The sequence below is a fragment of the Saimiri boliviensis genome, chromosome 7 (genome assembly GCF_048565385.1).
Source record: "Saimiri boliviensis isolate mSaiBol1 chromosome 7, mSaiBol1.pri, whole genome shotgun sequence".
Taxonomy (NCBI): Eukaryota; Metazoa; Chordata; class Mammalia; order Primates; family Cebidae; genus Saimiri; species Saimiri boliviensis.
Genome location: NC_133455.1, coordinates 61,514,541 through 61,530,774, shown reverse-complemented (window position 1 = coordinate 61,530,774; position 16,234 = coordinate 61,514,541). Strand labels below are relative to the sequence as shown.

Below are 16,234 nucleotides of genomic sequence, written 5' to 3'. Positions count from 1 at the left end.
TAGATGCTTGCCACATGGGCCCTGATAAACAAGTAAACTGATATCTTCATAAATAATTAATAAATCATTGTCACGTAGCTTATAAAAAAGGCTCAGAAAATGTGCACACAAGGTTCCAGCTCCTCCCAGTGTGGCCTATCTCATTGCAGCCACCATCCCATAACACCCTCTCTGGGTCTCTTTACGTCTTCTCCACCCTCCTTTAGGTTCTCAGTTCTCTTGTGCTCTTTCTTATAACATCTTTATCAATATAACTTCATTTAGGGAGAGAGGTGTGAACAGTCACTCCTATCATTGTATAGATTAGTCAGGCTGCCACCCATCCCAATAGCTTTGCTATTCTTTGGAGAGTGAAGAGTGTTGCCACGTTGGGGGACCTTTAAGCACTGATGAGCAGGTAAGGAAAGATGTGCAAAGGGCAGGTTGCCTCGGAAATGATGACATCTAGCCAATTCTATTTGTGGTTTAGGCTTATCACTGTTCTTTTTCACTCCTTTCAAAAGACAAACTGAGAACTTCTGTTGGGTGCCCTTGGAATATGTTCCCACATGGCTCCCCTCACCTTTAGGTCTCTGCTGAAATGCCTTCTCCTATCTAAAGCAGTTGCTTGTCCTGCCAAGTCACTATCATGACTCATCATTTTTTTTCATAGAATTTAAGGCATTCCCAAATCGTCTCTCTTGGATGATCTGTCCTGGTCCTCTCCCCTTCCTGCTACTGCAGAGTTCTCTGAGGGCAGGGCCCCTTGACTGTCTTGTTCACTGTCATATTCCAGCAGTGGGCCATGTGCCTGGCACAGAAGATCACCTAAAAACTATTGTCAAGCAAGAAAAAAGAATTGTATAGGTAGGCTGGGCATGGTGGCTCAGGCCTCTAATTCCAGCACTTTGGGAGGTCAAGGAAGAGGATTGCTTTAGCCCAGGAGTTCAAGATCAGCCTGGGCCATATAGGGAGACCCCCATCTCTACAAAAAATGAAAAGTAAAAAATTACAAGTTTGTCCTGTGTGGTGGCATATGCTAATAGTCCCAGCTACTCGGGAGGCTGAAGTAAGAGGATCACTTGAGCCCAGGATGTTGAGGCTGCAGTGAGCCATGATGGTGTCACTACACTTCAGCCTGGGCAACAGAGCGAGAACTTGTCTCAGAAAACCAAACAAACAAAAAAGGAACTGAATAGTAGATAAAGGACTTAAGTTATGGGAAAAGGGTAAATTCTGTTTCTTATTTCCAGCCCAGAGAGATGTCTCTCACTTTCCTGGAACTCCGGGTTTTCATTTCATCTCATGCTATGTTTCCAATTCACAGCAGTCACTGCCTGTTTGTGGAATTTGTGTTTGCCCTTCTCTAGTGCTGGTCTCCTCTCCATCGATTTCTTGTTAGAAAGCTTGAATTAAACTACAATGGGTTACAACCCTCTTGTCAGTTTGATGGCAAGAGGAGGAACCACATTCATTTTTTATCAAACCCTAGGAAGTAAACAAGTAGAGGCAAAAGAGCAGACGCTGTTGCAAAAACTGGCCACAAATTATTTACATATAATCAAAGTTGTGATTTAGTGTCAAACAGCCTGAAAGTCACAAATTGCATATAAAGCTACATCCTGAATAGAATAGGAAACTACAGACCAACCAAGGAAAAGCCACCCGGACAATTCCCCCGCTATTCATTACTGGATGGCTCTTGGTCTTACCTGTTCTACCAAATATGAAAGACTCATTAGACAGCTCCCCGCTGTGAGTTACAATCACCATTTTGTACATCCTGCCTTGCAGCAAGTTCTGGAAAGAGAAGCTCTGGACTTGCGGGTCAACTTGCGCTCTCTCCTGGAGATTCCCATCTGGGTTGTACAAAAAGATGTTGTACCAGCTGAGTTCCCCCTCTGAGGCGGTCCAGCGGAAGGACAGGCGCCTGGTGGAGTTCTCTGTGATCCTCAAGTCCGTGACAGCTGCTGGGACTGGAAAAGGCGAGGAGCAAGAGAATGAGGGAGGGAAATGCAGTGAGAAGAGAGCAGGTGGGAAAGAAAGGGAAAAGCAAACAGAAAGAGGGAGTTGGATTCAGTGATACGGGAAACAGAAACAATAGGAAAAGCCAAAAGCATTTTACAAAAAGCTTCATGTCAGAATTTTGCAACCCCTTTGGGACTTCTGTGCTACCTCTTGGCAAGGTCAAGTGCTGCTAGAAACTGCCTCCTTGCAAACTGCTGGCACAGATGCTGCCTGATTCCTCAGCAGGCTTAAGATGCCAGTAGAAACAGAACAGGACATCTGTCTTGATTTCACATAAGTTCTCTTTCTTCCACCCCAAATGCTCTTTCTCAGGCTCTCTTTGCTTTCTCTTCTCCTTTTGCCAGGCCCTTACAAGTTGTTATTTCCCTTGGATGCATCCTTTCTTTCCTTCATATTCTACAGCATTAGCTGAGCACTCAGTCTCATTCAATTTATAGCTTTAACTAGCATTCTGGTCCAGATCTTTTTATGTCCAGCTCAGTTATCTTCTGAGCTCAAATCCATATTTCCAAATGCCTATGGTCCCCTCTCTCTGCAAGTCATTCAGACATCTCAAACTCAATACACAACTGGACTCTGGATTTTTGCCTGCCCTCTCTCCTCCTGCTTCTTTTATCTCAATTAATGGCATCGTCTTCTACTGGACATACCAGGTAGAAACTCTGGAACTCTTCTGTTCCTCTTTCTATAATCTACTCAGCCCCCAAGTGCCACCTCAGCAAATGCAAAAAATATTTCTTACTATATCCACTATTCTTCACCAGGGCCCCTGCATTCGTTCAGCTTGGTCCTTATCATCCTGTGACTGCAGTCATGTCATGACCCCCATACCTGCTCAACTGCCTTCCCCTACTGTCATTCTTGCTCAATCTGTTCCAGCCACATGGGCCTCTTTACTGTTCCTCCAGCAGATCAGACACACATCCGCTCGGGGTCTTTGCCTTGCCCTTAGCTCCACTTAGAAATATGCAAATATTTGCATGACTTTCTCATTTCTTTCAGATTTATACTTAAATGTCACTGCCTCAATGAAGTCTTTGGGGACTGTGCTATCTAAAATTGTAAGCCCCGGCCGGGCACGGTGGCTCATGCCTATAATCTCAACACTTAGGGAGGCTGAGAAGGGTGGATCATCTTAGGTCAGGAGTTCAAGACCAGCTTGGCCAACATGGTGAAACCCCGTCTCTACTAAAAATACAAAAATCAGCCGGGCACGGTGGCTCACGCCTGTAATCCCAGCACTTTGGGAGGCCGAGGCGGGTGGATCACGAGGTCAACAGATCGAGACCATCCTGGTCAACAGGGTGAAACCCCGTCTCTACTAAAAATACAAAAAATTAGCTGGGCATGGTGGCGCGTGCCTGTAATCCCAGCTACTCAGGAGGCTGAGGCAGGAGAATTGCCTGAACCCAGGAGGCGGAGGTTGCAGTGAGCCGAGATCGCGCCATTGCACTCCAGCCTGGGTAACAAGAGTGAAACTCCGTCTCAAAAAAAAAAAAAAAAAAATTAGCTGGATGTGGTGGTGCGCATCTGTAGTCCCAGCTACTCTACTTGGGAGGCTGAGGCAGGAGAATTGCTTGATTCCAGGAGGTAGAAGTTGTGGTGAGCTGAGATTGCACCACTGCACTCCAGCTTGGGCAGCAGAGGGAGACTCTCTCAAAAAACAAAAAAAATTGTAAGCCCCTTGACCAGGTGTGGTGGCTCACACCTGTAATCCCAATGCTTTGGGAGCTGAGGCAGGTGGATCTCTTGAACTTAGGAGTGCAAGACTAGCCTAGGAAACATGGAGAAACCCTGTCTCTATAAGAAAATAAAAAAATTAGCTGGGCATGGTGGTTCATGCCTGAAGTCCCAACTACTTGGGAGGCTGAGATGGCAGGTTCATATGATCCCAGGAGGCAGAGGTTGCAGGGAACTGAGATTGTGCCAATACACTCCAGCTTGGGTGCTAGAGTGAGACTGTCTCCAAAAATAAAAAATAATAAATAGATAAAACTACAAGCCCCAACTCTTGCTATCCCACTTTCCTGATTTAATTTCCTTCTTAGTCTTTACTACCACCCAACCTCCTGTATCTTTTACTTATTTTGTTTATTGCCTTTCTTTCCCACTAGATTATAAGCATAATGACCATGGGGAATTTTTATTTACTTCTGTATATCCTGCAGTTAGAACAGTGCCTGACCTATAGTAGGTACTCAATAATAAATGAATTAATAGGTGGATCTCATCTCCGATTCATTTCTACTCAAATGATTCCCCAATGCACTTTGATTTCTCTTTCTAAAGGTACAAATTTTTATTAAAACAATTACTGTCTGGCTAAAAAATGTGTATTGCTTACAGGATAAAGAAAAAGTCTCCTGAGGAAGACTACCAGGCACCCTCTACTTTGGCTCTAATCTGGCTTTCAGCCTCACCTTTCCATCATGGAACACACATTTCAGCCACCCACAACTTCTCCTTTCTCCTGTTCATACCTCCTGGCCTTTGCACAGGATAGGCTGTCTGTACAAAGTGTTCTACCTTCTCTCCATAAGGAGAATCCTTCTTGACGGTACTGAAATGTCACTTTTATGAAGATCTCCCAATTCCACCTGACCTTCATGCCTCCCCGAATGCTGGACATCCCTCTCTTATATGTACTTTTTATCACAATGAATTGCCATTATTTGTCCATGTGTCTGTCTTGTCAGTCACCTCGTTAAAGGATGAGAAGCATGCCTGATTCATTTTTCTGTCTCTGTTGGCATAACCATCCCCGCCTTCTGACCTATGTACTTTATAAATAAGTAATCAATCAATTAGGCCAATGTGGTTGTCTGAATAATGACCCCAAACATGTCCATGTTCTAATCCCCAGAACCTGTGAATATGTTACCTTCTGTGGCAAAAAGGGCTTTGTAGATGAGATTAAGTTAAGGATCTTGAGACGAAGGAATTATCCTGGATTGTCCGGGTGGTGACCAAGGTAATCACAAGAGTCCTTAAAAGATGGAAGAGGGAGGCAGGAGAGCAGAGAAAGAGATGTGAGGTCACATGCAGAGATGGGAGCTATGCCATTGTTGGGAGGGGGACACGAGCCAAGGAATGTGGGCGGCCTCAGAAGCTGAAAAAGGCAAGGAGTGGATTCTCCCCCTAAAGTCTCCACAAGAAACACAGCCCTGTTGTCTTGATATCAGTCCCCCAAAAACAATTTTCAGATTCTAACCTTCGGGACTAGAAAATAATAAATTTGGGTTGTTTTAAGCCACTAAGACTGTGACAGTTTATTATAGCAGCAATAGGAAGCTAACAGCACCAATATTAATGAAAAATCGGAATCAGAATGTGGTGGGCTGAATCCTGTGTGAATAGGGCAACTGACATGGAAGTGGTAAATCAGGGTGAATATTCCCAGCGTGTCAAGAGATAATATCGTCTCCCAATGTTGCTTCATCCCTTTCACCCTATGGTTCTTGCACAACAATAGACACTGGCAATATGTGATACAGAACATTATGCTGTGCTCATTACCTGTCCGGCCTTCAGTCTGGGCTTCCTTGCTAAAGAGGCCTCCACTGACAGTGAGGATCTGTATCTTGTATTTCTTGCCTGGTGTTAGATCTTCAAATTTGTGTTGCTTAGTGGTGGCTGGCTCTGACGTGTTGCGCAGAAGGATTCCATTATCATTTAGAAGCAGGATCTCGTATCTTTCTGCCACACCGGCAGCTTTTTGCCAACTTACTATTAAGGAATGACTGCTGTATGCATTGTCTGCAATTACTCCTTGGACAGATGCTGGAACTGCAGAGAGACAAGTGGAGCCACAAAATACATGTTCTATCACTTAGGGTAAAGTCATCAATTGAGAAAAACTCCTGAATCAACTGCAGGTAGAAGATGATGCGTTTGCTTTATTTCTGTGGCATTGACACTTTCTGTGTGCCCTTATGGAGAAAAGAGGAGAAAGGATTTTCTTGACTTATCTCTACAACTACTTTGACTTTCCATTTTTTCTCTGGATTTAAAAGGAGCTCGAAGGAAAACAGACAGAAGTTAGTGAAAATGGCCCTGATAAATATGCAGAGTGGTGCATACCCCTGAATCTAGAAAGTGAAGAATGCTGAACGAGTCCATATTCAGTGAATGTGGGTTTGACAGCTGGAGTATATCTCTTGTTCGGACTTTTATTGCTAACATTAACTAAGGTCCAAACTTCAAGCCTTGACTTTAGCAGTAGCAGATGCTAGTATGTGCACTATAGCTCGATGTGAAAGCAAAATAGTGCTCTTTGCCATTATAATATTTTCTGCCCTAGGTTCATCTCTTTTCTCATTCTACATAATCTTCTTAGATTTTATCCATGTCCATGGTTTGAAGTGTCACCCATAAGGTGACAGACAACTCCCAAATCTAAACTTTCAGTTCAGATGTTTCTCCTGCTTTTACAAATTACATCTTTCCCGGAATGTATCACAGACACCCAACACTCAAGATGTCCAAATGGACTCCTCATCTCCCTTCCGCAATGTTCCCATCGTCTTTTGTTTCTGTCTCTTGGTTCAAGTCAGAAACTTCAGTTGTCATTCTCGCCCTTGTCCATATAATCAAATGTGAGCTTTATTTCTGTATCCTAAATCTTCTCTCTCCTGAATCTAGCCACTCTCTGTGTTCTGCCACGACCTCAGGACCTATCACATCCTTTAGCAAGTATAAATGGGACCTTACATTGTTGCAACTGCCTCTTGACCAGTCCCTCACTTCCTTACCTCCTACTCTTTCAATCTGCACAGTCTGTCTAGCGTATTTTCACAGCATTCCCATGCTGATGGCCCTGCAGCGGCTCTCCATAATTCTAAAACGCCTTCACAGGCAAACAAAGCTCTTTGTGATTTGGTCTATCTACCTACCCTGCCACATGGCTCACATTTTTTATTTTAGTATACTTTCGTTTTTTATACTTTTAGTAGAGATGGGTTTTCGTCACAATTTCATTTTTTATACTTTTAGTAGAGAGGTGGGTCTTGAACTCTGGGACTCAAGCAATCTACCCACCTGGTCCCTCAAAGTGCTGGGATTACAGGCATGAGCTACCCTGACCGGCCTTTATTCTACTATGCTAAATAAGGTGCGGGTCTCCAAATGTGCCATCCTTTCTCTCGCCTCCAGGGCTTTGGTTTTTTTGTTGTTGTTGGAACCGAGTCAACGTATACACTTCACCTGGATGACTTCTTAGTATTTCTTTATTTCCTCCTGAAAGCCTTCCCCGACTTTTCTTGTTTGCTCCTCTAACATTCCCTAACCACCTTTATCTTAGCACTTATCATGTTGTGCTATCATTGCCTTTTTACTTTTCTATCCCCCTCACTAGATTATAAGGTTCTTGAGGTCGGCAGCTCTGCCTTGCGACTGAATGCACACTTTCTAACACAGGGTTTGTTACAGGGTTAAAGATATGCAGATATAGGTATAAACACAGATATGAAATAGAGGCATAGCAGGGCATGGGATAGAAGTCTCAGGCCCCACAACTACATAAATGGTCATGAGAATAGGAGACATCTAAGAAGTATTGTGTCACAGTGCAGAGGGCATGAGGTTTGGGGCCAGACAGACCTGGACTTAAATTATAGCTTTAGGTCTTATTGTATGTACCCTTGATACTGTTTCATAAGCTTTCTGAGCTGTGCTTATGTCATCTGTAAGCGGACTAGAGCGTGACTCGAGATCATTTTAAAGCCTGGTATGTGGCAGGTGCTTGTACCTTATTTTTCTTTCAAAAATAATACATGAATAGTGATATTGATGTAAACAGATATATTATTGATTTGATACTTGTTTTTTTAGCTCTGCTGGGTGAAGTAGATGACACAGATGTGCACTCTTTCTTAAAAGGTAGAGCTTTTGAAAAATGCCTAATTATAGAAGTCTCCTTATTAAAATTTATGTCTATATTTATTTATTATTGATTGAGACAGGGTCTCACTCCAATTGCCCAGGCTGGGGTGCAGTGGCACGATCACGGCTCACTGCAGCCTTGATCTCCCTGGCTCAGGTGATTCTCCCACCTCAGTCTCCTGAGCGTCTGGGACTACAGGTGTGCGCCACCATGCAAGGCTAATTTTTTGTATTTTTAGTACAAACAGGGTTTAGCTATGTTGCCCAGTCTAGTCTCGAACTCCTGAACTCAAGCAACCTACCTGCCTTGGCCTTCCAGGGTGTTGGGATTAGAGGTGTGAGCCGCCGTGCCCAGCCTGCTTGTTAAAATTTAAAATTTTATTGTCCTTTAGCAAGTATAAAAATGTGTTCAAATAATTAGACTTCTGATTCCCTTTTGTTTTGAAAATCTCTCTTAAGAGAAAAATGCAAAGAAAAATATAAGAAAGGCTCTTAAAACCACATTGAATTGTACAAACTTAGGTGATTTAAATTTTGATTTGTGAATAGCTGAGCCCATTCGCAGTCCCATTTTGGAGAACCAAGAGGCATTCTGCAGTCTAGCCCTTCTGCAGGTGGATGCTCACCTGTCCGTCCAACCACATTTATCTGATTCTTCAGGGACCCACTGACTGAGGCAATCATGATCTGGTACTCCTCCCCGGCCTCCAGTCTGTGGAACGTGTGCGCAAAGATGTGCTTGGGGACAGTCTGAGAGTCAACCTTTTGACTGTGCCTGAACGCTGACACTGTGTAGGAATCGACGTCTCCCCCACCAGGAGTCCAGTTCACTGTCAGACTATCTGTGGCTCCATTGGGAGAAATCCGAATATTTTTGACAGCACTAGGAACTAGAAAAGAAAACAAATTTACAAGTCACCACTTGGAGACTGAACTGTTGAAATTTGAAATTTTTAACCAGAGTTTTGAATGCTTCTGATGTTCTGGCCCTCAATGAAAGAACTCACATGAAAAAGAAAGTAACAATTTGCCACTTTTGTCTGATTTTCCTGTGTGAACTGAAGTTGATGGCGGAAAGCTTAGGGGGAAGTCAAGGCCGGTGAGTGGAAGTGAAGAATACTAATTATATAGCGAGAGGCTAGTTAGGGTGCCTTGGTCCAAGTTTTGGTTTTCTCACTCACCAGCTGAGGGACTACAGGCAGATTATTATAACATCTGTAAGTTTCAGTTTCTTCATCAGGAAAAACAGCAGTGATGATATAGTAACCAACCCACAGAGTTCTGAAGCTGGAGATTCCTTCTCTCGTTCTTTCTCCCTCCCTCCCTCCTTCCCTCCCTCCCTCCCTCCCTCTTTCCCTCCCTCCCTCCCTCCCTTTTTGCTTTCTCTTTCTTTTCCTTCCTTCCTTTCCTGCCTTTCCTTCCTTTCCCTCCCTTCCTCCCTCCTTCCCTCCTTCCCTTCTTCCCTTCTCTCCCTCTCTCTCTCCTTCTTCTTCTTATTTCTTTTTTGCTAGTGTCTCACTCTGTTGTCCAGGCTACAGTGCAGTGGTATGATTACGGCTCACTGCAGCCTATACTTCCTGGGCTCAGGTGATCATCCCACCTCGGCCTCTCCAGTAGCTGGGTCTACGGCACGCACCACCATGCCTGGCTAATTTTTTGCATTTTTTTGTAGAGACGGGATTTTGTCATTTTGCCCAGGCTATGCTTGAACTCCTGGGCTCAAGCTATCCTCCTGCCTCGGCCTCCCAGAGCATTGTGAAGATTAAACAAGATGCAGACATAAAGTGCTTTGCTGTGGGTCTTGTTCATGGTGAACTGTCAGTACATGTTAACTACTATGGCAACATTCCTAATAGAGTCCTAAAGAAGTGAGACCCAAGTAACACTTAATTCTTAATCTGTGGGCCTCACAAGCACCAGCTAATCATGTCAGTTCATTGCTATTTCTCTGAAAGTGCCCTCCAACCCCTGCACTCTCTACTGACATCATACTTTATTTCTGTTCATCTTGCTTGGACAACATCATTGTTACTATCAAGATAAGTTTGTCCCTTCCTGCCATCTCCTTTTTACCCTTCTGAATCCTCGATCAAAATGCCCGGACTACCCAAAAGTTAAATACACCACTGTATCTATTCAGGTTCAATAACAATATTTTGCATTACCTGTGAAGCCCTCAATGAAGGCTGACTGCTGTACATCTCCGCTAATTGTCAAGACAAGAATTTTGTATTGGCGCCCTGGTGTTAGGGAAGTAAATCGATACTCAGTTGCGGTATTTACAAGGTGAAAAGGAGGAAATACTTTCATGTCATTGAAGAGCAGCTGGATCTCATACTGGTCGACATCCCCATTAGCTCTTGACCAAGTCACATGCAAATCCTCAGTGCTCCTATTCCGCAATGTTAGATCCTTAACAGGCTCTGGAACTAGAGAGAAAAATGAGAAGACATTTCAGGAATGGAACTGATCAGAGTTTACCTACATGATAATTCATGAATCACATTCAAGGAACTGGCAACACCTTCCTTCTCCAAATAACCCACCAGCACTACTTCATGAATAATTAAACAAGAAAAGTTGGAAGCAACTATTAAAATTGTGATTTTTTTTCCTGACATCAATGTTATATGATCAGCGTTGGTAGCATGTAATTATAAAATGAGTTATGATCTCAATCATAAGATAAAACAAGAAGTTAAGAATTTAAATGCCATGATGCAGGAAGACAGGGAAGAAACATGGGACATTTAGCTTTCTTGCCCCCTCACTATGTTTGCTTTTATCTACCAATAAATATTTTGTAATTATAGGCTATGGCTTGGCTGAATGAGGTTAGCGCCAAGTGAGACTTACTGAGAATGTAATGTACTAATCAAAAAGTAGAAAAAATTCAAGGTTCAGATAAATTACTCAAAGACTTCCAAGTCCAACCATCAGATTCTGCAACTGTTCCACTTACTTGTTCTCCCATTCCCTTGTTCACTGGCTTCATATTGTCCACTTTTTGTAGTAACAGTGACACTGTACAACCGTCCAGGGACGAGCTGAACAAATACACATTCGTTTTCTGACTTGGAAATGCTTTTGGTTTGAATGAAGTTGTCTTTGTTTTTAATGGTGACATCATAGTGATCAAAGTCTCCAGTGGCATGCACCCAGGAGACCCTTAAATAGTCACTCCTGGCCGAGTTGCTAACACTGACTCCCTGGACTTTGTCAGGCACTGAAAAGGAAATGGAGAACCACTAAATATTTATTGATTCTGAGTGAGTAATTGATTACAGATGACAACCTGGGACAAAAAAAAAAAAAGAGTAGATTATTATTTTGTGTATTTAAAAGAAAAATCTTAGACCTTAAGTCACAAATTTCTGGAGGGGAAAGATTGTTATACTACTTGGAGTGATTAAATGGATCTTTCAACAGAAGTAGATGAACTCATTCTAAGCCTGCTCTTTGCCTGCACAAAATGTCGGGTATAAGATGGAACATTAAACATGATAGCTGATGATTAATATGAGTGATGGTAAATTATATTGATAATTCCAGCATACATTGGTGACTCAAAAGTTACTAAGAAGAATATAAACAATCCAAAAAAGAAAAATGAGGCTAGGTGCAGTGGCTCACACTTGTAATCCTAACACTTTGGGAGGCCAAGGTGGGCAGATCACTTGAGGTCAGCAGTTCGAGACCACCCTGGCCAAAATGGTGAAATCCCATCTCTACTGAAAAACACAAAAATTAGCTGGGCGTGGTGGTGCACACTTGTAGCTCCAGCTACTCGGGAGGCCAAGATGGGAGAATTACTTGAGCCTGGGAGGCACAGTGAGCTGAGACCATGTCGTGCCCCTGCACTTCAGCCTGGGTGACAGAGCAAGACTCTGTCTCAAAAAAAAAAGGAAAATGGAAGAAGAAACACATATGGTTAATTAAATAATAAATGAAGAGATTTTCCACATCATTGGTGATCAAAGAAATGCAAGTGAAACCACAGTGAAATACTGTTTTATATCTATTTGACTGGCAAAATAAAAAAACCCAATAAAAATCAAGTGTGGAAGAATATGTACAGGAGACTGGATGATAATATATACATATACACACATACACACACCGTAAAATGTTATAGTTATAAATATTTATATATTTATATGACTATAATATAAATTAATAGTTATAATTAATTTCTTAAAAAAATGTGGATTTCTTGCCCTTAACATCAAAACACAAAATATGGATGAATCTTATCTATATAATAAGTAAAACATCTAAGTCCCTAAGAGATTAAACACTGCATTAAAAATACCTTTTAAAATAATGTTAAAATGACAAAAACCTTAAAAACCCATAATTTTAGGCCTGTATATAAAACCTTGCAAGATGAAAGCAAGGGAGAGATGAACACAGGAGTCAAGATGCTGGCTACCTTTGAGTGAATTCATGAGGTGGGGACCACATATTTTGATGTAGGTTATTGTCAAGGTCCTAGCTTGTATTTTAGGTAGCGGTTGGTTTCTTGTATACATGTTAAATTATCAAAAATTACAAATTAGATGCCTAAAAAGTAAAGGTGGCATTTGATGCATGGTTCATTGAACCAAGAATTATAATTAATACAGTTTTGTGCATGTCAGGTTCTCATATATAAACAAACCATTCCGTGTATCTGTGGTCCCCTCCCCAACCAATAAATAAATACCTGCATGTTATTAGGAACACTGTGGAATAAGGCAATTCTGTATTTAGAGCATAATATTAAGGAGATTTCATTTTTCCACTTGGGGCTAATTTTAATTCAACAGTAGGCCACAGATTCTTTACTATTTCACTATGACTGGACATTATAAATATTAACGAGCCGGAGCACTGAAAAAAGGCATGAACTCAGATCCAGGGTGCTAAACTCTTATGCCAATACTAGCATGTCCTCTAGGCCTGTACAGCCTCCCTCTGTATTTGATGTATGTTAAGGGGTTTCTGCTCTGACCACATGCCAACACAGTGTCTAATTTTTCTCCTCTACTTTTTCTCAAATCATGAAATTATCCAGAAATTTCAGTATTTTGGCACAGAAGCTCCATTTTTCATATGCTCCTCACACCTACAAGTTTCATTAGCATCCTTTTTGCACTGTGTTTACTGATTAGCTTTTGGAATATATCTCACCACAGATACGGAGCAAGGGCAGATATGCTTTCTCCAAGATATTTACCTAAACCCAATTAGCATACAGTCATCACAGGGTTAGGGAGAGGAAATTATGAAGTGACATTTTATGCATGGGCTAAGAAAAGTTAATGATGCAGGCAATTTGCTGAAGGCAAAGCCACTATTACAGGAAGAAAAACCGGGCTGAATATCACGTTAAGTCAACAAGGAGCTCTCCAGGAGGAATAGGGGTAATTTGTAGAGACTTGCCTCGCTACCAGTGAGATAACGTAATACAGAATTAGAACTACTGGTATTTTCACCCAAAATATAGAACAAGAGCAACAGAAATGGAAAAGAGCATTAAGATAATCAGCCAATATAATCAAGACAACAACTCAGACATGATTCTCCAGTTAAACCGATTTGTCGGGGGCAATAATTTGCCTCCATTAGTTATACACCAAGTCCAGGTTCACGCTGATCAAGGCGTAGAGGATGCACCAAATAAAGAATCACTGTTCTTGCATTTAAAAACAATCTCAGCAAAAGGCTTTGCAATATTAAAGTCATACGAATAGGAAATCATCATGAATTAACATTGATAGGAAGCAAGGGGTTGGTAGTTAGGTAACACATCCTTTAATTTCTGGTGATTTTTAGGCTCCAAGTTGATCAATATGAGACCCTGACATAAGACTGCTTTGTGAATAGAAATCTGCTTTTCAGATCTAAGTCATTATTGTGATTGTCAGTGTAACTGGACTTAAAATCATTTGAGGGTAGGGATAATCTCTTTATATCCCTGACCGGTGCTCTCGGATACAGCATGATAGAACGGACACAACACTGCAGCTAGGCTGAGCTCTGCTACTGGTCAGCCCTGCAAACTTGGAGAAGCCACACTCCTTCTGCGGGACTTTCTTTATCCAAATGAGGAGATAGGATTAGATCATTCCAGGGACCCCTTCAATGCCAGCATCCTGTAACAATATAAATCAGAGGTTCTTAGCTTTTGGTGGGGGGGTCACAGAAACCATGAGAATCTGATAAAAGCCATGGACTCTTTCTTCTCAAGGGTTCTGACTCTTTCCTCAACAACTTCACACAAGCAATTTCAGGGGTTACTATATTCCTAAAGTCTCCCATGAACCATGGACTCCCACGTGGAACCCTTGATCTAAGTGATTTCTGATTATTCCTTCACCAGATATTTATTGAGTGCTGACGAAGCCCCAGGCCCTTGCCAGGTAATAGGACAAGGACAATTGTTGGAGAACCTCATGGAAAAACTGGCATTTTAAAATACGGAAACCAACCCACAGCTCAGTAGGACGCATGTGACAATGTACTGGTGCCAACCTTAAGCAGAAATCCTCAGGTATAAACTCCAGGGAGCATGATTATATTGGGAAACGGTAGCTATTTAAATTTGATTATTTTCAGCACGTTGGACTGAACACTCATTTCCTTTGCTAAGACTTTTGCTCCCTAGCCCTAGAACTATAAAGGTTCACGTTTTCACATTGTGTGAAAAAGGATGAACAGCGATTTTGATCAGCAGACATTTCAGGAAGGATTTTAGGGTGGAGAGCTTCGTAGGCACTGGAGTCATTCGGAACTGGGTTTAAAATCTGAAACATACTGGCTGTTTAACAAGGTAAACAGTTGGGCAAGTTACTTGACCTCCTTGAACCTTGGTTTCCTGATCTGTAAAATGGGAATAATAACAATGGCTACCTCAATAAGGAGTTCATAAGGGTTAGTTAACATATATAAAATCAGGCCCTAGCAACCAAAAGTACTCCATAAACAGGAATACTTTTTACACTATTTGAATATAATATAAATTCTAGTCACAAAGCGTCTGCTCACACAAGGAATTTTTTGGATTAAAATACAAAGACTCCATAACAGTTTTGTGATCTCAAGAGCCTTTCATCCCATCATTACAGAATTGCTACAGCTCTGTGGTGCCCTGAGCCACATGTGGATTGGTTCTTACAGAGCACTGAAACTTCATACAGCCTTACCTGTCCGCTCTTGGCTGAAGGAGTGATTTTCATACTTGCCACTCCTGGTAGTGATGGTCACAGTGTAGAGGCGGCCTGGGGTGAGGGAGCTGAAGGAACATTCTCTGACAGACTTGGCAATGACAAGGGACTGAACCACCTTGCTGTCATGAGACAATGTCACCTCATAGTTATCCACATCTCCAGGCGCCGGCAGCCAGGAAACGCTGAGGTAGTCATTACGGCCGGAATTGTTCACTGTTACTCCACTCACACTGGAAGGGACTGTGATTTTGAAAGATGAGGGGGATTCAAAAAGAAAAACACAGTCAGAAGTTTGAGTCATCTATTGCAATCAGCACAAACCATGGACTCAGGGAGATTTAATCTGATTACATAAGAGGTCAAGGAAGTGTGAGGATTTAGCTTCTAGAAGCTGAGTGCTCTTACATCAGAAGGCTAACCAAAATAAAAATATCAGGAGGCCTTTGGGATGCCTTGTAAATATAAGGATGCCACTACTATATTTTTATGGGGACGCTGTTTGTAAAAGCATTTCAAGTGGAGGCATCTTTATAGAATATTTTAGAAGGTTCCCTGTAAGAAAGAGAACAAATATATCAACCATCCAAATGAACCAACTTGAACCAAACTTACCAATAAAGCAAAAATGTTTGAGGAGAAAGGGGAAGAATACGATAGCTTTTCTAAAGACCTTAAACTAGGATAACTTCAATCTCCTTGTGATGAAGTTACTTATTCCCGGGAAGTCTAACAGCTAACACAACCAGAGGGAATGCTTTCCCTTTGCAAAGTGATTCCTGCCCTCTAGTGGTAAGAAATCAGCTTAAAAACCTATCTTGGAAGTAAGAAGTCTGGAAGCTGGACCAAGGTCAGAGAGAACTATTATGGCAATAATGGCTTTTCTGATGTCAACTATAATCATTTGCTTATATCAATTGGAGATTAGTGTCACAAATGTTTACTGAAAACCTACTAGTTGCCAGGTATACGAAAATGAAAAAGGCACGAATGTCTTCAACAAGCTCTCTGGCTGGATGTATTGTCAGCAAATCAGTAGTTGCAGTATTGAGTAAAAGTTGAACCACATATCAGAAGTAGGTGCCCATTGAATAGTACTACCATAAATAAATATAGGAGTAAAATCCTACAGTATACAT

General features: G+C 41.9%; 1 protein-coding gene across 3 annotated transcripts in view; it reads right to left on the bottom strand.

The window, feature by feature from the left end:
- Positions 1–16,234, bottom strand: part of PTPRB (protein tyrosine phosphatase receptor type B) — a 126,343-nt gene that overhangs the window by 45,481 nt on the left and 64,628 nt on the right. For all 3 annotated transcript variants that reach the window (XM_003927795.4, XM_010338431.3, XM_003927796.4), the window contains 6 exons: positions 15,075–15,338; positions 10,850–11,113; positions 10,053–10,316; positions 8,514–8,777; positions 5,524–5,793; positions 1,692–1,955 (listed from right to left, as the gene is read on the bottom strand). In XM_003927795.4, coding sequence (XP_003927844.2) covers positions 1,692–1,955; positions 5,524–5,793; positions 8,514–8,777; positions 10,053–10,316; positions 10,850–11,113; positions 15,075–15,338 — 1,590 coding nt within the window. The remainder of the gene's footprint in view (positions 1–1,691; positions 1,956–5,523; positions 5,794–8,513; positions 8,778–10,052; positions 10,317–10,849; positions 11,114–15,074; positions 15,339–16,234) is intronic.